Source organism: Larus michahellis, chromosome 7, assembly GCF_964199755.1.
Source record: "Larus michahellis chromosome 7, bLarMic1.1, whole genome shotgun sequence".
NCBI lineage: Eukaryota > Metazoa > Chordata > Aves > Charadriiformes > Laridae > Larus > Larus michahellis.
The window spans coordinates 35,224,677-35,251,724 of NC_133902.1; the positions used below are offsets into that span (position 1 = coordinate 35,224,677).

Here is a 27,048-nt window from a genome sequence, read left to right on the forward strand (position 1 = left end):
AACTGGAAGACTGCAAGCAACAGCAATTGGGATGCTGCTTTCTGAATACAGCATCCTGTGTATTTGTAAATTTGTGAGGTTTTTTTTGTTCTTCCCGTTGAAGAAAAGGTCAGTTTGGGAAGAGTCACATAAAGTACCAGGACTCAAGCCTTAGCTTGGTCTCCCATATCTACCAGTAAAACCTTTTGGTACTCAATAAGAGTGTTAAACGACATTAGTAGCATCAATAACCATGAAGATTCTTAACTCTAAATAATAAAGTTTTCCTCAAGCTAAGAAGGAAATACTGCCAAAAAGAGAAGGTCAGACCCATTAGCAACTGGTAATTAGACAGATGCCCTTTTACAGGTAAGTAACCCAAACTCTTTATTGTGTGAACAAGCTATTTAGCTGCCCATCAAAAATGGGTTTCTGGCTTGCAGAGAAGGACTGACTTTCTACAAAACCCTCTCCCTTAGCTACTCAGGAGCAGCCAGGGAAGAAGGGAAGACTGAGGCTAGACAAGGACGTCTCGCCTGGCAGCCAAGCTCATGTCACTGGTGCCTGTGGTCTTCTGTCCTGGCCTCATTTACTGAACTTTCTGTTCCTGGGCTCTCCATCCAGCACCCACTGTGCTCACTGGTCACAGAGAGCGGTTAAAACTTATCTGTATTTTCTACTTTCCCCTTAGTCCCAAAAGGAAGCTATGAAGTATGATAATAACTGAAAACTGAAAAAGCCAGAGTTAAATGTGTTTCTTGAAAGAGCGCTGACTCTGTTAGTCTGTTTGACAGACCCCAGACAAGGTTGAGACAAAAGGTTGAAACAAAATGTAGATACATAATAAGGGGATGATGCACATTCTCTCTCTATCGCGCCTGTAATTATACCATTTCTGCTAAAATTACAGATGCCACAATTAAAACGTGCATTTTAATTTGGGAGCACAAAAACAATTAGGAACAATGCTGAGGTGTCTCTCCCAGGAAGATCCAAGTGATTTCCACATTATAAAAGAAAGACAATTTCTTTATTTTAAATGTCAAACAGCATGAAAAAGTGTCAAATGCATAACAAAAAAAAAAAAAAAAAGACAAGCTCTCTCATACTGCAATGCTGCGCTATTTGGCTGTAACTGGAGGCTTTGTCTGTCATTTTTTGGTCCATCTCCATGATTTCAGGCAGCGGGCAGTTGGATGAGCGATGCAGATTTTCTTTGCAGCGCTTGCCCCCACCACCATGTGCTTCTGGCCCCCAGCCTGGCATCCACAGAGTGGCAACCCAGGCATGTCAAGCAGCATGGCAGCAGGGGCCTACCCAGCATCTAGTCCCAGTGTGGAAGCCCAACGGGTCCCCCTGCATTTACAGGGCGGCTGGGGGAGGCAGCAGTTGTCCCCCTACGTGCAATGATGCTGCTAAGACCTGCCATGGCTGAGCAGAGCCCCTGAACATGCCCGGGAAGAGCTCCAATCTCCCCAGTCAGGGAGCACGTTGCAGGAGGGGGTACAAAGCACTAAATGCACCACTGGCACCAACCGGGGCAACACAACTCTGGTGCAGTTTTGGGTAAGGAGAACTTTCCAACAGCCCTCACAGCCTTCTTGGTGCTACAGCTGCATCTCTTGTAACCACCCCAGTGGGTGTGACCTGTTGAGGGGATTCAAGAGCTTCCCAAATGGTGAGGAAGCTGCCAGACAGGAGATCGTGGCTCCCCACCAATACACCAGGGTCCTGCTGCTGCTACGTACAGTCCATAGACTGGCAGGTGCATAACGTGCCTTTACTAAACTAATTCTGTTTTCAGAAAGAGACAAAGGGCAAACATCCCCATGCTGCATTGATTACAATATTTTATGGCTTATGTAGGATTCTTTTACAAAACACTTCCACAAGTTTTCCTTGGTCCTTCTTCTGGAGCACCTCTGCTGTGAGGACAAGCTGAGGGAGCTGGGGTTGTTCAGCCTGGAGAAGGCGCCAGGGAGACCTTTAGATGCTTTCCAGTACCTAAAGGGGGCCCACAGGAAAGATGGGGAGGGACTCTATCAGGGAGTGTAATGATAGGACATGGGGTAACGGTTTTAAACTGAAAGAGAGTAGATTTAGATTGGATATCAGGAAGAAATTCTTTACCGTGAAGGTGGTGAGGCACTGGAACAAGTTGCCCAGGGAGGTTGTGGATGCTTCATCCCTGGAAGTGTTCAACACCAGGCTGGATGGGGCTTTGCGCAACCTCGTCTAGTGGGAGGTGTCCCTGCCCATGGCAAGGGGGGGTGGAACAAGATGATCTTTAAGATCCCTTCCAACCCAAACCATTCTATGATTCTTTCTCAAGAGTATGCCAGGAAGTACAGGGCAGGGCTGACACCAAGTGAGCACAGTCAACACTACTGTCAGGCCTGCCTGGAGGAACTGGAGTGGAGACAATGACAGAGAACAGGGCTTTACTAAGGGCAGGTGAAAGCACCGACTGACTGATTTGGGAGGAGCAGCAACATACGCTCTTTGGGTCCTACACTACAGGCAAAGGAGCTGTTGAGTTGTGCAACTAGAGCTGGACCAAACGCACAGTCATACAGTACTGACAAAGCTTGTACATCTCTGTCTGTGCAATTTCTGTGACCAGCCACCAGCTACCCTGCCACATTTACAGGTACCAGCTTTCCCAGGAGGCAAAGCTCTCAGGAAGGCACAAGTCTACACTGCCATGTGGTGGTTTCTTCCCCCTAGACAAGAATAATTTCAGATTTAATAAATGCACTCTAAGTGCAGACTGATACCCGGTTAAAACTGGCAATTAGTGATTGTTGAAACTGGAAGCCCAAGCTAAGAAGCTTTTTTTTTTAAAAAAAAATCTTCTTCTGAGTGGATGACCGCTTAGCGCTTTCGAGAAAATCAGGCATCTCAAGTCATTCCTCATAAGAGATTCTTAAAATATCGAGGCACGAGTCGCCTTTGAAAATTGCTTCCCTTTATATCCGTGATGTCTCATACAAAAATCTTTAAAATATATACCCCTCTAGAAATAATTCTGGCTAATGTTTTCACTGTTTCCTTCCACTCAGTATTTCTTACTAAACAGGTCTGCATAAAACCAGGATATTTAACCCATATGGCTTTTCTTTCTTGCTGCTTCTCTGTTCCTAGGTTTCTGGTTTCCATTAAAATGTCCAGTAATTTATAAACATCTTTGATGTTAAAGTGGGGATAAACTGAAGGAACAGATGAAATGAGAAAGAACCACTCACCTGTGTCTCAAAAGCCAGTATCCCCAGTAAACAAAGGCATCAGTGATGAGCAACCTTGTTTGTACAATTATCTAGTACCCAGGCAAAAGCAGCTGGTTTGGTAGGGATTTTAACACGTGGAAGTAGTTATTTAAGAGACTTAGTTAAGACAGATATTATTCTTTAATAAGTACTAACTTAAAATAATTAATAATTAGCATTTTAGTATAACGCTTTGAACCCACTAGGGACTGTTTCAACTACCACAGTTTAAACTTTATAAAGACTACCATTACAAATATCACGTGGAGCAATGCACTGCAGACATTTTTCTCCATGTATGAAGAAATTCTTAAGAATTCAAAGCAAAATTAATAACTCTGTCCATTCCCATGAGGAAGTTGCACTGCCTGAGCAGCGTCTGACACTCCAGCTGCTCTGCAGCAGCTCTCCAAGTGTATTCCTTAGCTCCACAGTAAATGCACATCCCTCTTTCCTTAGCAGTAAGCCACCTACAGATACCTTGTGCTTTCTGTGGGCTGAAAGTATGCACGTTAGCAATTGCTTTTGAGCAGCCGACATCCTCAAGCTCACCCCCACTTGACCTTCAGTAACTTGTTCACGCATCCACTATCTGATTTTCTAAAACTAATCCTGGCAAAGAGGGAATGTTACAGAGAGCAGTATTTTAGAGGAGTGTGCTCCATCTTTTGGCTCGTGTAGGCCACACAGCCTTTTATCAAGGCATTTTTGAGAGCTGTAAGTAGCGATCCTTTCCCAACACGTGACTGAATAAGGTAGTCACATGCCCAAACTGTGACCAGAGATTACTCCATTTCAGTCACGTGAACAAAGCATTTATAATTGCTTAACAGAAGAGAAGCTGCACGAAAAAAGTAGCAAAGAGCAGACTGTCAAAAAACCCATCTAACCTGAGATTCACTCTTTGCACAGATCAGAGATGCCTCTGGGAACAACGGTCCTAGGAACCAGCCCAAACCCAGGTGAATTGCTCACGCAGACAGAACTCAGCCCGATGGCTGGGCACCCTTCTTTTACAACATGCAGATCCCTCCCTCTCCTTCTGTACACTTATATACAGCCAGAGTGCGAGCTGAGCTAGTATGTGCTGCAATTACAGAAAAGAAGCTCCAATAGTTCTTATTCTGTGGCATTTGGTAGTGATGCTGATGCTTGGGAGTAGTTATCAGAGAAACGTTAATTCCCACTGGAAAGTGCTCTTCAGTAATTACTGACCTAGAACTTAAACAGTCTACTTGTAGATTAAAAGACTCAAAGCATTTTTCTCCCCTCCCTTCTGTGGAAAGAATAAAGAGGGAGATATTGTGAATAGCATTTAAATGGGTGTTTATGCAGAAACCACACACTGATGATGGATCTCAGGCTTCCAGATTTATTCTGTAGGAAAGCAACTCCTTGCTTAAAATAAAAAAAAAATAAAAAAAAAAAAAAGGAAGCCAGGAAGGGATATCTCCTTTCTCATATTGCTCTTCTGTGGCTACTCTCTGGGGGTAAATTCTAGCTTTAGAGCACCTAAGTGCTATAATTCACCTTGGAATTAATCTTAAGTCTCTCTGAAGTAGTAGTTAACTTTCTTCTGAGTTTAAAGGACCAAAGTTCTTCCTGGTGCCTTGACTTGAGAAAAAGAGCATAATTTCCTTTCCTTAACTATCTTTCCCTCTCTCAAATTCCTTCATAGGCAAAGGAAATGTATGCTAATACTTGGTAATAAACCTAGCTTGCCCACAGGCTCTTTCCAGCCAGTTTTATGTACAACAGGATGGTAGCAGAGTCAATTTAAAGAAGGTAACACCTGCAACCTACAAAATCTTTCACTGAGTAAACACTCTCTTTGATTTCCCTTCTAGTTTATTCTCAGAGGGGCAGATTAACAGTGACAACGGTTTGGCTCTAACCTGTATTTTTACTCTGTTTTCGTGCTTAAGCAGTATATACTACAATACTTCTATTATTATATTATTACAGTATAATAATTATAAGCTCATCATACAAAGTCCTAAGGGAAAAGATTAGGAAAGGTTTAACATTAATTTAGAATACGTTGCTGCCTTTCCTACCCACATTTTATGGATTAACTTATTCTTTACAGGTTTTCAACACAAGGAAGGCATACACATACATCCGAGAAAGATTAAATATTAACTACTGAAAGAAAATAGATAAGAACAATTTTTCACTTGTTCCAAAATGGCTACATTCTTGCTATCTCACCCTATTTACAGGCACTGTCTTCAGTAGACAGGTAAATTAGGGATTAAAAGGGAAAGAGACACATTTAGGTACAAATATGTAAACACATTTAAAAAAAGACACTCTTGGTTGTCTTTGTGAAGAAATGTGTCTACTGTCACGCAGCAATGGTGTTAGCTGGGACTTGTCCCCCAAAGAAACAGTAACACACTTAGCCAAACAAGGCCGGGGAGGGATGGGGTGGTGTAGAAATCAAACACAAATTAAATTACCTTTGAATCAGCATCCCAACATTGGTGCATCAGTTCTGCAAAACTTCTGGGACAACTGCTTGGAATGGTTAATCTCTAAAGGAGAGAGAATGTACCAGTTACTGGAAGCATTTCCCTTTAAGCTGCTACTAATAGATCCCCTATAACAGCAACACAACTACAAGAAGTAAAACAGACTCTTCTTTCATTTAAACACAATATAAGAACTAAGGATTGAGCTATGAAAAAGAAAAGTCAAAATTATTAACGCTAGCAATATGTACAAATTAATAGACCTGTAAAAAAGGAATGGAACACATGCACAAATGGAGTTGCTTAAGAAAGCTTGGAGACAAGGAAGCGAAAACAAGGCAAACTACTTTTAATACTAAAACATAACAGTTTGTGGAGGTTACTGCATGGTATTCTAAGATGCTTGTCAAGATAGGTATAATGTACAGCCTGCCTTAATTCCTTTCTCCCACACAGATGATCCAGCTGTACAATACTACTTTTGATACAACAAATGGCTGAAATGTAGATTACATTAAGTGAGTTGAAAAGAGTTAAGTGAAGCTCTACATGACACAAGAGACGTTTCACGAGCCTGTGGTCAGAAGGATTAATGAGGACACACAGATCTCAGAAAGCACTCACAGAGCACAGTGAACTCATATAAATATTTCCTGATGACTGAAGACAAGGAGTTGCTGGTTATAGGCCAGGACCGCTAACTACAGAGAATTAGTTTGAAGCTCGTTTGATTTCCTTTACTGAGAGTTTTAAACCATGAAAAGATTCCCTCGGTCAGTCTTAGAGGATTTTTAGTTTAAAGACTCTGCCTCCACACTGGAAAGCCTAAAAGCAGATCTATTCTCATATACACACACCCGGATAGCAAAGCCTCTCCAGTTGAGATTAATGCTGTGCATCCCAACAACACTACACATATAAGGAGATGCCTCTGCTCTCGCTAAGGCAGTTAACTGACTTCAGATGTTTCATACTAAATTAAAAAAAAACCATACACAAAAAACAGTTCCTCAGTGAAAACGGGTCCAAATATAAGAGGGGTCAAGCTGGAAAAAGGGTTCCTTGTCTTGCAACAGGTGAGAACCAGATACTACAGTCTTGTTCAGACCAACCTGCCAGGAAGACCCCTTGATCTGTCCTACTCTTGGCATTTCAGAAGCAAAGCAGAGCAAGTTATGTCAAATTGTACCATTACATTACTGCAACGTGACCTGCCCAGCCTTACAAATCCCATCAGCCAAAGTAAATTCTGCTGCACAAGCATTTGAACACCATGAAAACTGGAAATATGAGATACAGAGCCAGGGCACTTTGGAGTTTAATTATTAAAATAATGTAATACCTTAAGGTGCAAAGCTTTCGCTGCGAGAAATACACAGAAATTTGTACAATGCATAAACAAACTGTACTGGTGCTTGATCTCTGGTTGAGTCATTAGCCTAAAAATACACTGGCTAGTCTTGCTACAGTATTTGCCTGTAACCCTCACTGTTCCAGGAGGAGGAAAATCAGTTGTAATCACCATTTATATGTCTCGCTTGTGCAGGATGTTATCTGTCATGTAATAAAGAAGTAGTAGGTTCCAAAAGTGTCGTATTATAATAAAGATGACGTTTCTCAGTGGTAATTTATTATGAGATCATGCCTAGCATAATCTGAACTCTCATGTTTTTATTTTCTGGATTAAAAAAAATATATATATAATTATATAGAAACTCTACCAGAATAAAAATAATGCTGTGAAATTATGCAGAGTTGGAAAAGACTCATACAGAATAATTAAAATCCACTTCATTTGTTGGGCTCAGGCTTTGCAAAGGGAGATTTTTAACCCTACGCATTTACGCTTTGGCCTCAGTCCCACACTGATTTTAACAAGAGACTTGCAGCGCAAAAAATGAAGGACTGGCTCACAGTGATTCAATTCTGTTGTGAACGGGAACCACGCAACCCCACTGATGTCAACAGAGCAAAGTGAGAGCAGAACCTGACCCTCCCACTTGCTTTGGGACATAGAAACTCTGAAGAAAAGTAGCACAAGCTGACTTTTACAAGGCTTATGCCGGGCACGTTCCCTAAATCATGGCCAGAAAAAATAAAAACCATCTAAGCAAGCGTTAACGCCCTCTAAGCTCCCTGGCACCCTTCCAAAGAAGATGGTAGCAACAGGCTAGTGGTACCTGGCAGACAAACAGCTGGCTCTGAAAATGTCACCCCTGAGGTTTCTTCAGCCATGAGTAAAATAAGTGTCATGTCACATTTTGTTCATACTGTGTTTTACACAGTTCCTTGCTCTGGAAAACTGTAGAGAAATGTGTGTTGTACCCTCTGCCAACTTTCCGCAAATGACGACATCTCTTCACAACATTCCCAATGCCACTGTGTAGCCCTTACATAAAACTGCATGTGGTAGGCAGAGGAAAGAAATACAGTTGATGGAAGGACGGCTTTTTGGTTCAGTCCTTCAAAATGATGTACAAAGCTTTTCCTAAGGAGCAAGAGTCTCTTTGTGCCTCCTGCTCTGATAAACACTGTAGAAGGCCACATTCATAATCTTCACACTGTTAGTGTAGCATTTCCAACTAATCGGTATATCACAGTATCACTCACTGGAATTAATCCAGTCCTCAAATAGAAGAAAAAAAAAAAAAAGAGAGGGGAAAAAAAACACCAACAAAAAATATTAAACTATGAGGAGGAAACTCCTCTGTTTAAAGCATTTTGAGAAACAGTTTATGTAGAATAATAGGTATCTGTATTGTACAGCTACTGCCTCGCCATTGTAATGTTTCCCAAGCTTCCGCTGTGTCTAGATAGAGGAGGTTTCATCTTTGTGGAGGATTTCCATGCTTGTCTGTGTGTGGTACAGTCACAACTTTAAATGTTTTTTAAATGTAGTTACTGTCTTTGATATCAAGGGACTATGTGTTCAGATATACGCTCACATGTCCAACTAACTGAAAGCCTCAATTTGTGAGAAGAAGAAAAGCGAGGCTGGGGACACTGTACAAACGGTGTTTACACCACTGAAGTGCTTTTGAAATGGAAAGACTCTGCGTGAGGAGGCTTGCAGCTATGCCACAGCCTTGCCGATACCAGTGAGGAGCTCATCTTCAATGTAGTGTTGAACGTAGGTGGCAAAACTGTAATTTCTCTCTTTTTTTAAAACTATTTTTTCTTCTTTTATTTTTGAAATTTTCATCTAAGCGGCAGTTTCTTGTACTATAGTGACTCCTGCTGGGAGAGTTAAGTTGAAGTAGCTGAAGGTCTCTTACAGATATATCAACTCCCGGCCAGTAAAAAGATGTCCTAAACGCAGGAGATGGAGTTAAACTGTTCCCCTACCTTGGACGCAATGGCTTCTTTCATCACTAAGAACAAACCCCTAGGTTTTACAATTGAGACTGAGAAACTAGTACAGTACTTGTACAATTTTTGATCTACAGCATCACGACGTGAAGCTGCAACAATTAGATGTAAAGGGTCCATTCATGAGGAATAACATCACTTTGACCCTTTGTGTTAGCTCCTACTGCTAATCTTTCCATACGCGTGAACTTACTTTCAATTTGAAGAAGATGAAAAAGTCTTTTGCAAAACCCCAATACTGTTTTCTGATCTATGTACCTGAATGTAGAAACGTAGTCTTACCTCGTTTTTTTCCACTACAAGCCAAGCTACTTGTAATCCTTCCAAGCCTTTAAAGGGGACCTCCCTTGTTAGCATCTCCCAGAGAACCTGGAACAGAAAAAAAGAAAAGAATTTTTATTTCTGTACTTTGTATTTTAAATACATTATTAAACCTTGATACAGCCCTATTCTGTATCCAATTATCAGGCAACCAGTTTCCATTTGCAGAACTTGGACCAGTGTTTGTGTGCAAGATCCTCTCACTAAATTAATTTGAATGTTTCTGCTTTTTCCTCTACAGAAAAGCCCAGACGAAAAACTGGGTTGTGTGGGATCTAATGCCTGCAATTTTGCGAGAGCCATGGAAAACGCTTTTTACTTTCTTTGTACACTATAAAGTTCACATTTGGCAGTTGAGACTTGGGAAGACAATGAACTCCTCTCCTTCTCAGCCCCAACTAGACACATCTTTGCTTTGCAGTCATTTTGCACTTAAAAATATTTCTGTACAATTGCAACTAGTGCTTCCCCATAGTCAGAATACGGTCCAAAAGCTATTTTCCTCCTATGATATGCCTATGAAAATATTAAATACAATTTTTCAATCAAAACTGTAATTGTTCATCTCCAAGTATGCGATTATGTTAAACTAAACACTATACAGCATATAGAAAATTACTCTGTTCTCCTCGATATCTTATAGATGCACTGTCCTTCGATATAGAAAGATCTCATTTTGCGTGCTTTTAGCATTTTGGTGACACAATACCCAACAATCCAAGCTACTCTGTAGAAAAGAGTTTGGCATCACCAAAAAGGCTTCAAGTTCAATGAATCCAACTTGCTTTTCTGCCATTGGGAACACATATTGGAGTTCAACCAAATTAACAGGCACTTTGTACCTTCACTTGTATGTGTCTCTTTTTTTTTTTTCCTCTCTCATTTTTTTAAAATCAGAACCTTCATATACGTATCTTGTTACAAATATATACATGCAAACTTTTTCTTCTGCTCACATACCCAGCATATCAACAAAAAACCCCATCATTTATGTAGGATCTGACCAAATACATTAAGATCCTTATGCAAGTCTCTATATCCTCACTATTGGAGTTAGTACCCAGGCTTATTCCAGCTACATCATTTTGAATGGACTCTGGCCAGCTATGAAGGTAATTAGAAAGTAAATGCAAGAATATTGGCAGACGCTGCTCAAGCAGAACAAAAAGCATTGCAGCAGAGTTGGGCCTTTAATCAAGTGAACGGGGTACTCCATCAATAGACCTATTTGAATAATTCTGCTTGAGTCAGAAGACTGATTAGTAAAGGTAAGGGTATCTTGGAAAAATAAGTAAAAGGACAGTTTTCCTGACAATAAGAAATATATGGGGAAAGCTATCATAGAGGTATTCAACTCTCCCGTTTGCGTCAATTCATTCCTTTTAGAAGAAAAAAAAAAAAGGCACCTCAATTTGTAATTCCAATTATCACCTCTCTACTGGTAGAGAAAGAAAATTAACTGTGAGAGAAGAAAGTAATTTAGCAGTACCATGTACTTCAGACCACAAAGCAGTGTACAAAACAGCCAGCTGTAAACAAAAGCCCCTGGACCAAATCAAACGTGCAGTTGAGCAGCCTTGTAGAACCACCTCATCTGTACGGCTGCTCCAGGAAAACACAGAGAAGAAACTCAAGTTTGGACATCAGTTTGGATGTCCAAACATCAAGTTTGGACAAACTCTACTGCTCTGCTACCTTTCTTTCAGAAGACTGAATTGTAAGGGTTGTCTTGTTTCGTTCATGCACATTAATTTTGTGCAGAACATTTTGCGCAGAATTCCTTTATCATGACACCTTTGTAGTGTTTATTTCCACTGCCTGTAAGGATCACTGCCTTCCTAAACCAACAGTGCTGGCTTCAAACACTTCAAGAGAAAAACAGTATAATATCTGACACAATATGGAGAATTTTTCTTAATGCCTTATTATTTACTAATAGTATAAGAAAGTAAAAGATACAAAAGGGGATATCAGAAATCCTTGTATTTATTTACACAGGTTTAGAAAATGTTCTAACAACAATGCAGATTTCACATTCAGGCCAATGGTGTAGATAAAGCCTTTCCTTCCAATGGTGACGTGGCTCCTATAAAACTGAAGACAGAGACTTCAACCCTGTCTCATGAATTAGCTACCCTGAATCATCAGCCAAGGTGAATGATTGCACTATCAGTCTTTTAAAAAGCAGCAAATAGGTATCTTCTGCATTTCCATTTGTCTCTTCCTGCCCCCAGGGTCATTCAGCACCAGAAAAAGCACCTCAACCTGACTTACCCCAGCCTCTTTATTGCAAGGTACACTATGTTCACGTTCAGAACTGGCTCCCCAGCTCACCTCATGTGCAAATCAACCTATCTTCCATTTCTCCTGTAATTTAATTGATACTGACATGGTTCACTTCCCCTCCCATCTCTGATGGTGAGGATGATCTGCTTTCCTGAGGACCTCATGTCTCTGTGATGATGGACAACAGGCGCTCACAGAGAAACAGCCACGCTAGACACAACGAGGGAAAACAAAGCAAGATCATTTAACGTAGTGGTTTGTAAGCTGTGGCCTCTGAAGATCATAGAATTGTAGAATGATTCTATTGAATGAGTCAATAGAATGATCTAGAATGATTCAAGATGCTGAGCTCTTCTTTGCACACAGAGAAACAGAAAGGAGAGACACATGTATGAATGTTCATCCTCTGCATGAAGCTGAGGATAAGAATTATACCATCTCCAGAAAAAGCTGACACACTTCTGTCAGCTCAGCTGTGTGTTTCAATTTTTATCCTCTCAACTATGTGACAACAACCAAACGGAAAAAAAAAAAACCAAAACCCTCACATCCCCGCCCCAGTGCAAAGCCAACAAAGACTCAAAGTGCCATATAGGATAGGGAACATCCAAATAAGTAATTTGAGAAAAAACAAACACTCTGAACACCTTCACTGAAAAAAAATAAGTGTTTTCTCTTGGTAGGAAAGTGTTCCCAGATGAGGGTCAGGAGCCACGATCAGCAGAAGTACAGCGTGAGCTGAACGTGTTGTACTCTCAGAGGTGCTGCCCTTAGGCATGAAAATTAGGTCAGTCTGCTCTGCATTGATCCAAGTGGAAGTTAAAGATCTCAATTTTTTTCAAAAAGAGCAAGGGATAACCCCTGGAGCTGGCCAACATTCCCTCTATAAATAACGTATGTTCTCATAGCTAAAGCAATGTATGAATTATTGCTAGGAGCGTAACAGCTGCTACATTTAACGGCAGCCTCCATGCTACCAATAGCCAATTAATGCTTTTACTTTTTTGTTCTTGTGTTAAAATAATTCAGCTACATGGCATAAGCTTTGTATGATTAAACATTTATACTGATACACACACACACTGCAGTGCACTACAAACAATTTTTGCATGATAATGTATTCTGAGCATGTATCTTCATGATTTCAAAACAGCTTTTGGAGTGAACATTGTCATCCCATATACACTTTCATATCTGGAAGAGAAGCAAGGAATCATTTTTGAGCAACACACACAATCATAGATTCATTTCTGGGTTGATCACTTGTAACACTTGGTATCTGTTGTTCAATGTATGGATTTGGAAATGGATTAGAAAAGGGAATCACAACATGGCTGAAGGAAAGTGCAAGATCTGGCTTTGTGTTGTAGTAAGTCTCCTGGAACATTTAGCTTTAGCATTTCATGGCAGTATTATGAATTATTTACTATATATCTCAACGAGACTATATGGACCTATTTAACCATCCATGAAGAGCAGGACAAACTAATCTGAACATTAGCTATAAATATGTATGCAACTGGTCACAAAGAAGAAAATTCATTTTAGCTGAGGAGCAACACAGGCCTGTATGGTTGCAGAAAGACTTTGACACCTGATGGAAAAAAGCTCTCAAACACCTTAAGCGGAATATTTAAAATCACAGACTGGTTGGAAGAAAAAAAATAGCATGAAAGAAATTAAAGAAAACCATGGGGAAGGCGACAAATATTGCAAACGGAATCAAACAGAACATCTATTCCTAGCATCTACTAGTTTACATTTGAAAGGATTCTGTTCTTTGTTAACAGGACTTTAACTGAAGAAAAGCAGATTTGTCTCTCTAGCACAAAAGCTGCTGGTAAGTGTTACACTTTGAGAAGGGATTCTTTAAATTTTGTTTTTATAGATGATAATCATTTGAAGAGACAAAAATACCCTTTCTAAGATTTTTTTTGTTTTGTTTTCAGTCTCTAATTAATTCTCTGATTCCTATAACTTATTATAAGGAGATTCCAACTTTCCATATTATATTCGGACAATTCCTTGTTGGTATAACCCCATTATGTCAGTAATTGCATCAACAGGTAACTTGGGCCAGTGCCATTCCTCATTTCTACCCCCGCATCTCCTCTGAAAACAACAGTTTTCCAAGACTAGAGTTATAAAAACACAAATTCATTCCTAAGTGCTTATGAATTCATAAGCTTCTACCCACAGTAGGACACATTAGTTCAAAAAAAATATATTAGAAAATGTGGGTCAAATATTCTTAGGCATACTAAAGTAGCACTATACACCCGCAACCACATTAAAATACTCTAGCAACACTAAACTGCTTTCATATGGAGGGTAGTTGAGTTCTACCTCCAAGCACAGAACTGTCAAAGGAGCTTTACTTTTTGGATGAGGAAAAATAAACTACCCGTGACATACTGATCCCAAGGCTCTGGTAATAGTTGACATGATAAGATATTAAGTAATTTCTTAGCTTCTCCCACTTCTAGAACATTATTTAAAGTCAATTCACACCAAGATGACTATGTGGGCAGTCTGAGCTATAAGACCATTTTTGGAATTTCTCCTCTAACATTTTTGCTTTGTTTTGAAACTGGAATGTTTCCCTTCAGTGGATAATATGCCATGGCTTCCAGTAACAGTTTACATTAACATTTACATTTGTTAGCTTATGTTCTCTTACTGTTTGTGACCTAGTTCAGTTAAGCAAGCAAGGATTTTGAGTCTGCCAATATAGGCTTTTTCTCCCTCCTTGCAAACCTTCAATCTTTAATTTGTAAGCAACACCACATCATCTCGTATCTTATTTTCACTGTAAACAACTGTTTGGCAAAACGTTTAAGTCATCTTCCATTGGGACATCAGCTTAGCTATGTATTGTCATAGGTGCTAGCTTAAAACAATAGTGCCTCCCTCACATCTGCCTCCTCCCATCCCTCAAAGAGAAAGAGGCAATACTTGACAGGTACTGAAAGAATTCCTCATTCTGCCACCCACTGTTGAATTCAAACCCAAAAATGGTTAATACACAGATATGCCTTTGTCCCCCCAAAGTATTCATTATTGTTCTCTGTCAGAGAAAGGCACACAATTGGCTATTTCTAGCCTATTCTGTATTGCAGAGCAAAACCAAATTAGAGTTTAACTGTGGACAGGGTGAAATAATTCACATTATGGTACCTGCAAACCTGACACTGTGATGAACCATAACGGATTGTTCCCCCTTCAGAAAAATGGCAAAGCCATGCTGGCCTTTGCTAAATGTTTAGATGCAGACTCTACCACCACAAGAGGCACAGTCTCCTGTTCTCACAGCTAATGATAGCAGGGTCTTTCAAACAATTAAGCATGGAGAAGTGGCTTACTTTTTAATATAAAATCAGTGACACTCCATTTTATGGAAAGTGGAATCCTAATGAGTTCATCCTGTTACACACCTATTGCAACACAACCTTTTTCTCTTCCATTCCACTAAAAAACACAAGCAGAGATTCATGATGCAGATTGTTCGGTGGCTCTTGCAAGCCTTCAGACATACACCGAATACTTGTGGTAAAGCACGCGCTTCCCACGCTGGCACACTGCTAATCTAATCAGATAAGGATCTTACTAAACATGCAAGACACTGTTCTTCCTATCATTTTCAAGCATGTAATCATAAATTATGGGTCAGTCAGAAAAAAAAAGTGTGATGCTTTTTGTCGTCCTTATTTAGAATTGCTGTTCCTGTATCACATGAGTTCTGTCACACTAGAGATCTGCTACTACACGTAGGGAAATGAGAAGCACTCACCACTCCATACGAGTATGTGTCACATGTTTCAGACACTGGGAGACTTTGGATAACTTCTGGGGCCATCCATGGAAAAGTGCCCACTAATGACATGTGTGTTGTATGGGAGTGAAACCTTGAGGCACCAAAATCACAGATCTGGCAAAAATAAATAAAAAATAAACAGATATTAGAGTATCAACCTTATTCATTAGGCATCAAAACATCAAGTCAAGCAGCGGCAGCTCTCTACAAATAATTAAAGTGTTCATACCTTTAAGACACCATCAGCGGCTATAACAACTGAAAATGAAAAAGCAACAGGTTACAAGAATGCTATTAAAAATAAGCACAATACATTTTCACAGCAAAAGACTTTGCATTTTATCAAGAAAAATGATCATACAGTGAGGCAGCACCTGAACATGCATACACCCACGATTGTCCTGGTTTCTTTGTGAAGCTTTAGAGAACATCTGTTGAATACCTGCAAGCCTCTGAACAAATGCAAACCCTTTCAGGCCTTACCGAGTTCAAAGACAGCAACACAACTATAGCTAAAATACAGATAAACTCCATTCTCCCCAATGTAGTTAGGCTTAACAAGAAGTGCTCTGAAAGATTCATTAAAAAAAAGGAGAAAACTTAAAACTGAGGTGAGATCTATATTTTTCTTGACTATTATCTCCCTACGTGCGTTTTTAAAATCTCTGTCCCTCCTATCCCACTATTAGTAGTGAAAGTTTCATTTAAAAGGCAATGTTCAGCTAATTTCGTAAATGGTTGTCAACTGCCAAATACAGACTAACCAGAGCAGCTCGACACTGAGCACACATTACTCAAAAGCATGAATATCTGTCAAACCTCAAAACAGGCCACAGTAAAGACAAGATTTTCAGATAAGAAATAATAGGCCTTATCCAGTCTATTGCGTCTGGTGTCTGCCAGCCTTTCCTGATACTCAACCTTTCCCAATAGAAAAAGGAAGCAAGGAGCTTCCAGGCAATGTCTGACAGATGATAAGATGGGTACAATCATGGTCAGCAAGACACAACTTGAAAGAGCCCTCCACAGTGCTCTAAATGATGCCAGGGACCGTAACAAAGCTCAGACGGGCTCGGGATGCGGAGGAGGGAACAGGCTTTTCTGTGCTTCAACAACTCCTAGTGCAGCCTCATGACAAACAAGGCGTGCGTTAGTTCTGCACGTTTACAAAGCTCAAGTACGGATTTAAACGCTACATTAACAGGTAACAGTAAATGAAGTGCGCTTCAGTGTTTTGCTACTTTACCATTCCTGGACTTCAGATCCCTGTGGATTACTTTGACTGGAGCTTCCATGTGTAAGTAGTGCATTCCTACACAAAACAAGGGAACAATCCAGTTAGGCAGACTGATCACCTATCAGCAGTCATGTTTTCTGGTACCCATTAATTGTCCTCATTATGAGTTGGCATATCTGTATGCCATATTGATACGCTGCAGAAGTAAAGCTTCCCATAATCTATTTTGAGTAAAAAACACTAAGCAAAACTCATAAATCTCTCAGAGCATCTATATGGGTATGTTAATGCTTTTATGTTGTATTTGGTTATTTTCTCTAAGGTATTGTCTACACAGGGAAGCTAAGACATGAATTCACTGTTCGTTCTTTAGTTTACACTAATTCTTTTGTGTTCACAGAGAACACAAAGGACAAAACAGCTTGTTGTGAATTATTATATGAAGAATTTCAGTATGTTTGCTGAGAATAAGTCCTTAGCTTCCTTAAATGTCCCAATTCAAATTATGTGCTTTACCTCATAACTACTCTACATCAGCAAAATTATCTTCTTGGGACTTAGGGGCAAACCCGAAGTAGAACTGGCTCACAGAAGCCATTTTCACTCCAGAAATTATTTTGGATTCACAACAAGCAAGGAACATATTAAAAACCACAGTGAATGGGGTTTGAGTTTTTTTTGTTTGGGGGAGTTTTGTTTGGTTTCTTTTTTTGTTTGGGGTTGGGTTTTGTTGTTGTTGTTTTTTTTTCACAACTTGAATAAGGAAATATAGGAAGGCTTTCCTGACTTCATAGGGAAAGCATCTCCAGCTGTACACGTTGCTGGCTGTGTAAGATAGTAACACACCGCTCGTCTTGCTTACCTTTAGCTATGTCAGTTGCCCAGGTCATGATATGATCCATATCCATCTCTTCGCTTTTGTTACTATTAATGTAATCAAACAGTGAGCCAGCAGAAGCATACTCTGTTAAAAAACAACAACAAACTCACATGACATTTTTGAACATTGCATCTAAACTGAAAGGTCTCATGGAAACTTTGCCAGTTCCAGAAAGCAGTCAACCTCTACCTTAATGACAAAGCATTTGGGTTCAGCAGCTAACATTATTACTAGTGTAGTAGTAGAATGGCAGTTCAATCAGTAAGTAAAATCGTACATAACAGCAGGAATTAAAATGAGAAGACATTACAAAGGTTCAGCATCAAGAAAGCTCAGGCAAAGCAGTTCAAATTCCAGAAGAAAAGGTTTTGGATGCGCCTTCTTCAGGATCAACAGACCTTTTTCATAACTTCTCTCAACTACACCTACAGAAATCCATATGGGTACAAACAAGAGCTTTTTTGGCCCATTGGTGTTTGCAAGTGTGGCAGATGGAATCCAGTCCGACCGTCAGAGCTCGCAGGACTGAGAGCTGGAATAACAAGCTAGTTACACCTACACACATTTAGGTGTGAAACTGGAGACAACTGAAACCTCCGCAGCGCCACTTTTATATAACTTGAAATTCTTACATATTTAAACAGTGAAATTGCCGCTCCTGATCAGAAAAGCAATTAATGGATGAGTTTGGTGGTATCGTTTCCAAAGACACACTGGTGAGCAGAACTGCTTATAAAAGATGCGCCATAACAAAGGATATATTTTTAAATTTTTATTATTTTTTTTAAAGTAAACCCAGATGTTAAATATACAATGTTCTGTTAGGAAGAAAGTGTTTGCAATAGAAAGGTAAATTGAAATTTTATTTTCCTATTTCCCCATGGAGGAACAGAATAGCAGATCAAATCATTTGTTCATGAAAAAAAATGGAAGGATGAATCTAGAGGTCTAGCCCTGAGACAAGCAGGCCAGATTTCCATGTGCTGCAGGTCACGTTCAACAGTCTAAAGGCTGTAGCTCCTCTGCTTAGTATTTATTAAATAAGCTGTATACTTATTTAGTATTCATTCATGTTTCACCAAAAACATAACAGGAGGTTCGCGAGTTGAAGCAGCTGATACATCTTCTTCCACCTGGCTGCCAAGACAGAGTGGGCACGTGCCACCCCGTGTAGCCCAAGTAGCACAAAGACCAGGGAGACGCAAGAAGCAACTTCAAGCCTTCCCTCCCTCTCTCCCAAGGCCATTCAGTGTGCTTCTCGGGCAGAATTTAATACCTACTTACAAGATTCCCAAAATCTTCATACCTAAGGTGGCAAACCAGCTGGTATACAACTGAAATGCTTAATTTCAGTCATTTCAAAGCAGCCACAAAATCATTGCTAAGACTACATCAGATATATCTGAACTGTTGTTAATAATAATACTAATCAATGAATGATACATGATAGGCTAAACGTATAAAAAATAAACATTGTTCTTCATCAAGGAAATCAAAGCCACTGGGAGATCACCACGTGAGGAAGGAAACTCACTGACAAGACTGAATCTGCAACCTAGAACATGGCAGGCCATATGAAAAGATTCCAGCTCTAAATGAAAGAGGGAGAAAACAGAAGTCCACTGAAAGTAAACACTCAAGTGGCAAATTAGTTCTGGATCATTCCTGCAGGACCTCCCGCTGAAAGAAGCCTCTGCAGGAGACAGAAGCATTGCTTCTGATGTCACCGAAAGAGGAGTAAGCTGCTGACCTGCACATTTCCTCAATTAAAACATACGCTTTTTTTACCCATGATGTCATCAGCTGTCTTATAAATGGATTCTTCAGGAATAGGTTGGCTGCATGCTTTGCATGCCTTTACAATGCATAATTTGATCCACCAGGGTCAGGGACAACTCAGCTCCCCGAGCCCTTTGCCACTGTGTGAATGGAGGGAAGCAAGCTTCAATAACAAAGCTCGATCCTTTAGTATTTCTTCTATAAATGTATTGTGCCACAGGTTTTTACTAGGAGCTTATGGATCTGGAAATCATATTGTGAGGATCATTTTCTGTCAATAATGGAGAAGAGGTATTTGGTTTAGAAAGAAAAGGTCTGAATGCCTGACTGGACCCACCCTGTGATGGGCTGTGGGATACACCGTACGTTTCTGTGCGGACGAGGGGCACAAGCTCCGATAACCTTTTGGGAAGAAGCAGCTGTGGTCAAAAACCAGATCTGCAAGCTAGGCATTGAGACCACTGTTGACAGAGAAGGCCAGTGACATCTAGAATGATGTGATCCATGTCAGCAGCTCACCGGGCAGGATGATCAGTTGTAACGCTGACATACATCCCAGCAGGGAAACGTGTCTTGACTGTAGATGTAGCCTTTCTCAGAGAACTCTGACAATCCCACACGAGACGTTACGTGCAGCTAATGCTCAGTATGTGCCAATGCTTGGCTGAATGCCCTCATCTCCATCACTCTGAAGAAACATCAGTTTCTCAGGATTTCGTCTTGTTTGGGATTTTCCCTCATAAGAAATGGATCTCTGACTAAACACAGGATTAAGTCTGCAACACTGAAGGCCATCCAGAAGATCAGAGTGAAAATCCCTCTAAAAGATATTTCAAGTGCAATTAACATTTCTTTTCTCACTAGCCATTCTCTCATTTGAAAATGTGTGGGGAAATGGAGCCTTGCTTCCCCTCCAACCCACAGGACTCCGGTCTCCTTGGAAGCTGCAGGGAGAACCAATGCAGTTTATTTAAAAAAGCTTTTTTCTTTAGCCAGGGTGGAATCGGAGCTCCCCGAGTAACAAAGTGGTTGGACTGCGCAGCATAGTCTCTTTCTCACAGATGGTTCAAGAGTCCCCATTCCCAATGACATAAGGAACTACTTTGTCCTGTGACTGGCAAGCAGGTCAAATGTCCTCCAAACGCTGACCTTTTGTGAGATCAAACTGCGGACTTGCTGATCCAGATATCATCCCGAGTTGTTGATTACACATCTCCTTTGTTACTCTGCTTGCTGGTTTATGCTTATTACACTTATGCTTTAAATTATCGTAAAATTACATTACTTGATTGATTAGCTTTCTATTATTTTTGTTGCTTCAAGAAGGTATTCAAGTTCCTGTCTCTATGCTATCATCGGTGTATCCTCTGAGCCATGCAGACTGTGGTCACCCCCATGCACCTCTGGAGCACTGGTTGCAATGCCGCGACTTACAGTAGGCTGATATTCCTCTAAGTAAAGCTCCCCCTGCTCTGAACACTGCTGTATCTCAAACGTGCTCCCACCAGATTACACTGCCATCTACTGTGATAATCGGATGTCTAGGAGACAGGTAGAAACAACTGAATTTTCCAGGTTTTGTCCACCGTCTGAGAACCAAGAAAAACCTGAATGGCTGTGTTTCAAACTGGTATTAGACTGTGCCACATGCAAAGACTACTCTTCACATCAAACTCTCTGAAGTGTTACAGATATGCCAAAACATGCCTCCTAATCCATGCTTTCATGGTTTTTACCTGTCCAAACGTTGTTTCAGCACATTGTAGATTTGCTTGCTACTACTATCCTCCCTAGTTTCTCCCATACAGGAATGGGAGAAATTACATTATCTGTAATGTAATTTTCTATCTGGACCAACTCCCAAGATAAGGGATGGAAAGTTAAAGTGGTGATCAAAAAAACCCTCAAAACCACAAAACCCAACCTCTGCATAATTCTAGGAATGCCAGAATGAATGAAGCCTAGGTTCCATTGAATAAAGGGATTTGTCTTATGGTGTCTAACAAACCCTTGACTATTTTTCAAGCGCTTCCCATGGCTGTGAATTTCCCAATGCAGATTCTCCTGTTTTCAATACAGGCACAATTCACTGTGCAGACTCTCAGCCTTCCCTTTTCACAGAACTTGCCAGAACTTCGTATCATGAAAACCTCTGCTTCTCCCACACATCAGTTAAAATGGATAAGCAATTCACAGAACAGGATGAAAGTTTCTATTTAAAGGAGTGCTGAGTTTGTGCATTAAGAACGCCCCAGGCTCCAACTGCCCCTGTGCTGCTCCCAGCCCTGCTCCCAACCATGTTCCTACCTCCAGCACTCCCACTTACGTTGAGGCAGGCAGTGCCAAGCACTCTAACGTTCACAGGCAACCAGAACAATTAGAAAAACACTGAAATTGGGTAAAGCTAATACCTTGTAACATTGGAGTTTTACAGAATCAAGACAGAGATCAGACAAAAATCCTTACCTGTAACTATGCCATAATTTGGAGGTTCAATGACAGCTCCGTAGAACTGAATGATGTTTTTGTGACTGAGCATGCTGAGTATTTCTGCCTGTTGAAAACAAACAAAAAAGTTCAACAATTAAAAGTAGGGCATTTATTGTAATAGTTTATTTTATATCCAAGCGGGCATACACATACATATATATAAACACACAGGTATCTAGGACAGACTGTCCAAAAATGCTTGGCATTTGAAAACCTCATGAGGCAGTTTGGCAGATGAATGCTTAGTATGGTGGGGGGGTGGGGGGGGGAATAAATAAAAATTTTCAGACTATTCTTTCATGGCCAAGGCACAGATGTAGAAGCTAAGCCCTTGGAAAAACTGAAAGCCTTGGAAAACTTTGTTCAAAGAAAGATCTGGGATTTTTGGCAGAGCTGCGGCAGTCCTATCCAGAATTTGTGTTTATGCACAAAGTACTATGGGTTCAGCAAGTCCAGTGCTTCAGGCTGTTAGAGCATACCATGAACACACAGCTCCATCCAATGTTTACTGGAAACATGGAGTTTCCAGGCATGCGCGGTACGGTCTGATTGAATATGCACAGCAAGCACACTTGAGATTGCCAGACAGCCAGCAGCGCAATTGAACCTGCTTCTCAGAGCAGGCTGCAGATGTTTGGAAATTCTGGATAAATATAACAAAACCTTCAGATTCCACTTGAACAATACTTCTAGGTTTGAGAAAGAGACTGCAAGAGAATAAGAACGTATCCACAGAAATTAAGACATACAGTCCTTGTGGTTTTTCAGAGAAGAGAAGGCCAGACATCTCTTTTAAGGTCTCTCAACAGTTTGGCCTCTGTAGTATATTAAAATAAATACTCAAGAGACTTTAGACAGAAGTTTTTACACAAGTATGTGTATTATGCAAATACAGATACATACTATCATGTATTTTTCTCTACGCAATGCATTACCTAAGGCTCTGAGATTATGTTAACTCTATACCAGTCAAGAGCGTCTGAAAGGAACAAAATCACAATTAATTCCTCCGAATTTATCAAAAGTATCTGATCTGACAGATCCCTTCTCAGATCCACTGTCTGGCTGGAGGAGTGCTGCTGTTTACCTTCATGAGTCTTCCACATTTGCTTAGATAGCTGACAATTAAATTATTTTGCAGCCTTGTAGTGAATCTACAAGATTCACTGAAAACAGGAAGACTATATATAGCAGCTTTGATGCAGAAAACCATGGTACACCAGCTAGTGTTACTGTAATAAATGTATAGGCATAGCAAAACAGTATTTTTTTTGGCCTACGTTTTATAGCTTGTACCATGATACATGTGCATAACTGCATGATTACAGACAAAGGTGTCAGATGGCTCAGTCTTTTGCTGTTGCTGTTCAAAGCCTTTTCTGAGTAACTTCAAAACAGTTTTGAATTAAGACCTTTATCTTTAGCTAAGGCACCGACATTTACACGTATTCAATTAAATCTTTAACTATAGCTTTGAACTTAACTTGGGTTGCACTAGTTCTTCATGCTGCTTAGCCTGCTCAGCAAGGGCCAATGTTACCGCAAAATGAGTCATCTTTTTTCGCAATACCAGAAAAGTAATTTTTTAAATGTACGCTGTTTTCAGCAAATTGTACTGCAGACTGACTCATCTACAAGTCCACAAAATAATTTAATTGGCAGCTGCCTGAGCAAATGTGGGAAGACTCACCTGCAGGTAATCAGCAACTCTCCTCCAGCCAGTCAACAGATCCAAGAAGGGATCTGTCAGATCAGCAAGGGATCTGTTGGCAGAAGGAGCTCTGCCGTCCAGCTGCAGCCCCACGGGCCTCCCAGGACAGGAGACTCCAGCAGCAGCAGTGCTGCCCATTTCACAACCTGCACCTCCAACCTCCTTCAGTAGCCTGGAGGATGCAGGTGACAGCCTGGTCATTCAAAACTCCATCTCCATGGGGTGGCAAACGCAAGACCCCTATACTTCAAAAAACTTTTCTACTAATGATTTTATCTTCTTTAGGAAATGTTAAATTGGGGAATGTCCTCTAATTCCTATCAGCATTACTGCTGGATAACCAGGAGAACTAATACCCCTTGACTGCCTACCCGAATACTGTTAGAAATGAGACGGGAATATCAAACCACAAGTAACATTAGATAAACTATCTAGACCATCTTTTCCTGAACACCTTGGTCAAGAGGAGTGGAATAAAATTACCTTCTTGTACAGTACTTAAAAATCCACGTCTTCAAATCACTGTGCACACCACCTGCTGGTGTTTACAATACATGTACCTCAACTGGTCATTAGAATTAAATTGACTGGTCTTGCATTTAACTTTCCCATGGCATAATGTATTTAAGTCCTGGCTACAGAAGCTGTACTATAGACGAATCTTTTTAGAGAATCATCAAATTGCCACACAATGAACACATCCAAGGGCCACAGCTCCCTATTCCATTGCAGCAACGCGCAAAACCCAGTGACTGTCCTCTGTCTCACACAAGATGCTGCTGGATCCGTCAAAAGCCTACCAGAGTCTCTGGACAACAGGAGGGGCTGCACTGCAGCCACACCACCAGCAAAACCCAGGCCTACCACAGAATCACAGAATGGTAGGGGTTGGAAGGGACCTCTGGAGATCATCTGGTCCAACACCCTGCCAAAGCAGGTTCACCTAGAGCACGTTGCAATTGCCCAATGCTACATGACACAGACGACAAGCAAGACAGGATCACCAGGCTAAAAGGACGAGTCCTTTGCTGCCACAGGCATACTGACGCACAGTGCTTTTATTATTTGGAGATTCAAAAGTAATTATTTTCTAATATTCTCTTATTTACAGTATATTACACAGTAAGGTCATCTTCCAGAAATATGAAGATACGCTGTGCCGACCGTGGGTAATACCATCATCTTCACATTGATGTTCATACTCTAAACTGGGATTTAACAGACACCAAAGCAAGCTTCCATCCAAGAACAGGGAAAGGCACCTACTAATTGCCCACAGATATCCCAAATTAAGAACTGGGGGAGGGGAGGAGGGAATTGCAAATGCTTTCTAAGGACCATTATTCTGAAACAAATCCTTTCTAAACACTATTAATCACTCTGCTGTTGTTGGCACTAGTGATTGAGACTATTCCTTTCATGTTTTGCTCTTTTCAGTTGCTGTAGATCAGCTGTGAACTCTATTAGCCAATTTAAAGACACTTATTCCTTACAGTGAGAACCAGATGCAAGTCAATCCACATCTTTGAAGCTTTTGTACTTTTTTTTTGACAAGAAGGTGCCATATTTCAATGAAAGACTGACTTTCAGATAGCAAATTAGAAAGCGGTGGTTAAAGATCGGTATTTCAAAGGTCTCTTAGGCACTTACAAGAATATTTAGAATCACCTTTAAGCATCAAACTCATACTTAAATCCAAAGTTCCTAAATGCTCGGAAGAAAATCCTGCCATGCATCTGTCTGCCTAATAGCCACTGAAGCAGCCAGACCCACTGGCTTGGACAACACACACTCGCTTCCCTCGGTAAAGCTGCGATCTATCTTACCCAGCGTAACTGAACATCAATTTCCTTCCTAAAGCCATGGTGATTATAAGTACCAAGTCTTCAGTTATTTCATTGTATTACTTTTTTGGGGTGAAAGACAGATTTGTTTTGTTTTAAATGTTGGATCGAAGCAGAACTAGAAGGAGCTCTGCTGAAGGAAAGGCACTACCCAAACATGTAAATACAAATGCCTTGGATACAACACAGTGTCAGACACACAAGGTGACTGCAGTGGAGTCGAATATTACACTTAGTCCCATGATAAGCTTAGTCACAGCCCGGTACTGATCATCAAACCATGCTAAAACCATTCACCCTGTACTTACACCGCAGGTATGGGTGAAATTACGTCCCTCTCTTGAGTCCTGCTGAAGGGAATTACAGACTAGATGCCATTTCGTGAAGGCAGAGGGATTCGGAAGTCTAAACAAACCTAATCCACTGTTTACGTAATTCAACCACTATCGTGAAATCCAAGGTCAGAGCAAATTACACTAAAAACACTTTAATTCTCACTGGCTCCTGTAGTGTTACTGTAAACCAAACCAGATTCTTAAGACAATTATACTGTAAGACTCAGGAACTCAGGTAATCCCTCAGTGTACAAACTAATTGTGTCTTATGAACCGGGGTCTAGATCACAATGCTTAAGGACTAATTTATTTTTATGCCTGTTTAATCTCTGCTTATTGACATACGTGAAAATGTCGATTATGTCAGCTATGACTGAGATCACCCCCCAGTTGTCTCCAGGCCCGCTAGTTCTGCTCTGAACCTCCTCTTACAAACAACTGTACACGAATACTCACATCCTCAGTATTTTCAGCAGGTAAGAACAAGGTCCTCCTCTAGGTCTAGCATCTAGCAACTGCTGAACAGAAACAGGTAAGATTTTGAGTGTGGCCAGCAGCAGATGAGGGGACGAAGGCGGCATGGTCTCGTTACAGGCAGCACAAGCCTGAGCTCCCTGGGATGAGACAAGTCCCAAAACGCTTGGACGAGATCTTCAAGGTCAGCGCCAATTGCAGATGTGGGCAACGGCCACCTGATGCTGAGCTGGCATGACTCGGGAACGCAGACAAGGCCCTATCATCAGGTCTTTAATTGCAGCCGCAAAGGCAGCGAGGATGTGGACGGAGGCACTTTGCGTACAGCTGTGTTCTTGCCTGCCAGCTACTCACACCAGCCGCAGCTGCTCCTCTTAGAGCTCCCTATCCCAAGGCAGCTAAAGTTAGCAAAGACCAAGCAACTCAGCGTATTTTAGTCACTCTGGTCCTCCTTGGAAATACGTTAGAAAATTGTTACGCTCACACTCGTAGTCAAGAGAAGGGATCAAGGGTTTGGTCTAGCAGCCTATTCCAGCAGCACAGCTGGATCTGCAAAACATCCATCCACAGAGTTTTTTCGGTATCAAAAAGACTTTTTTGCTTGGATCCGGGCAAACTGGGCCCACAGCAACTTAATCCCCATTTCTTCCAGATCCCTTTGGAGCACTGGTCAGAGAGGACAAAGTACAGCCGTCCTCCCACCCTGGTCTGAGCAGGCTGGTTTACGATTAACACGGGCAATAGCTGCAGCCCCTTGCGAGACCATCAGGTCAGCCAGCAGCCACCAAC

General features: G+C 40.9%; 1 protein-coding gene across 9 annotated transcripts in view; it reads right to left on the reverse strand.

The window, feature by feature from the left end:
- The window catches only part of MAP3K20 (mitogen-activated protein kinase kinase kinase 20), a 96,094-nt gene that overhangs the window by 42,072 nt on the left and 26,974 nt on the right, over nucleotides 1-27,048 (reverse strand). For all 9 annotated transcript variants that reach the window (XM_074595176.1, XM_074595175.1, XM_074595173.1 and 6 more), the window contains exons 3-9: nucleotides 21,872-21,959; nucleotides 17,609-17,710; nucleotides 16,756-16,821; nucleotides 15,739-15,767; nucleotides 15,486-15,623; nucleotides 9,371-9,457; nucleotides 5,708-5,782 (exon numbers count right to left, since the gene is read on the reverse strand). In XM_074595176.1, coding sequence (XP_074451277.1) covers nucleotides 5,708-5,782; nucleotides 9,371-9,457; nucleotides 15,486-15,623; nucleotides 15,739-15,767; nucleotides 16,756-16,821; nucleotides 17,609-17,710; nucleotides 21,872-21,959 — 585 coding nt within the window. The remainder of the gene's footprint in view (nucleotides 1-5,707; nucleotides 5,783-9,370; nucleotides 9,458-15,485; nucleotides 15,624-15,738; nucleotides 15,768-16,755; nucleotides 16,822-17,608; nucleotides 17,711-21,871; nucleotides 21,960-27,048) is intronic.